Here is a 1,152-nt window from a genome sequence, read left to right on the forward strand (position 1 = left end):
AGGTATAGTTAGTGTGTCTCTCTGGATTATCAGGAAGCTGCTGGCCTGTGTCTCCACGTCTCACACTGGTCAGATCATCAGACAGATAGAGCCAGCTGTGTGCAGTGTTTGGGTCCAGAATGACAGGACTGAAGTGGACCTTGTCCCTCATCTTGTCCCAGACCCTGAAGGACAGGTTGCCCAGGTGTTTGGCCACATCTATCAGCGCTCCTGAGAGCAGCTGTGGATCTGACAGTGAGCTCTGGACTCTGGCTCTGCTCTGAGTGTCTTTATAGCTGCTGAGGAACGCCACGTTGTGTTTCTGCAGCTCTTCTTCAACAGCACAGATACTGTCTGACAGAGAGGAGATCTGCTCCTCAATCATCCTCATCTCTCTGCTCAGAGTCCTCCTCTTCTGCTCCTCTTCCTCCCTCAGAGCTGCCAGTCTGGACTCCTCTTCCTCTTTCAGGAGCTGGTGGAGCTTGTTGAACTCTGCTCTGATCTGTCTCTCTGTGGACAACAGCTGCTTCTTGGAGTGTTGACTCACTTCTCTGTATGTCTCCTGCACTTGTTCATATTCGTCCCTCTTGTCCTGCAGAGACTTTAAGTCAGATTTCAGCTCGTCCTTCAGCTCACTGACTGCTTGTTCTACAGGAACCACCTTGTGACTCTGGTGGAGAGAAAACTCACAGACAGGACAGACAGCTCTGTCTTCATCCTTACAGAACCAATAAGGGACATCTTGATGTTTAACACACACCACCTCCTCTTTCTCTGTTTCTTTTTCTGTCTCAGATGATCCAGCTTTTTGTCTTCCTTCAAAGGAGTCAGCCAGTTCCTTCAGTGCAAAGTTCACTTCAGGATCTTCTTTTGAGGATTTTCTTTTACAAATGGGACAATTTTTGTTTTTAGCTTTTTCCCAGAATTGTTTCAGGCAGCTTGAACAGAAGTTGTGGTTGCAGCTCAGAGACACAGGATCTCTGAAAGTCTCTGAACACACATGGCAGCTCAGGAAACTTTCAAAAAGAGCTGTTTTCTCAGCCATTTGCTCTGATATGTAGATTCTCCTTTAACAGCAAGACTCACCTAATCTGTGTCCCTTTGAGTTTTAGATTTCAGTCCTTCGGACGTGTTTTTTTGTAGAGATCTGTCACCCTGTAATGGCGTCTCGGC

The 1,152-nt window shown here is 47.2% G+C and overlaps 1 protein-coding gene across 1 annotated transcript; it reads right to left on the reverse strand.

Moving 5' to 3' along the window:
- Nucleotides 1-7: 7 nt before the first annotated feature.
- On the reverse strand, nucleotides 8-1,146 carry LOC121940356 (E3 ubiquitin-protein ligase TRIM35-like; the record flags this gene model as incomplete). Its single annotated transcript, XM_042483143.1, has 1 exon — nucleotides 8-1,146. A coding segment is annotated over exon 1 (1,017 nt), but the record flags the coding sequence as incomplete, so codon positions are not given.
- Between the last annotated feature and the right edge of the window lie 6 nt (nucleotides 1,147-1,152).

This window comes from Plectropomus leopardus, unplaced genomic scaffold (assembly GCF_008729295.1).
Source record: "Plectropomus leopardus isolate mb unplaced genomic scaffold, YSFRI_Pleo_2.0 unplaced_scaffold8445, whole genome shotgun sequence".
Classification (NCBI taxonomy): Eukaryota; Metazoa; Chordata; class Actinopteri; order Perciformes; family Serranidae; genus Plectropomus; species Plectropomus leopardus.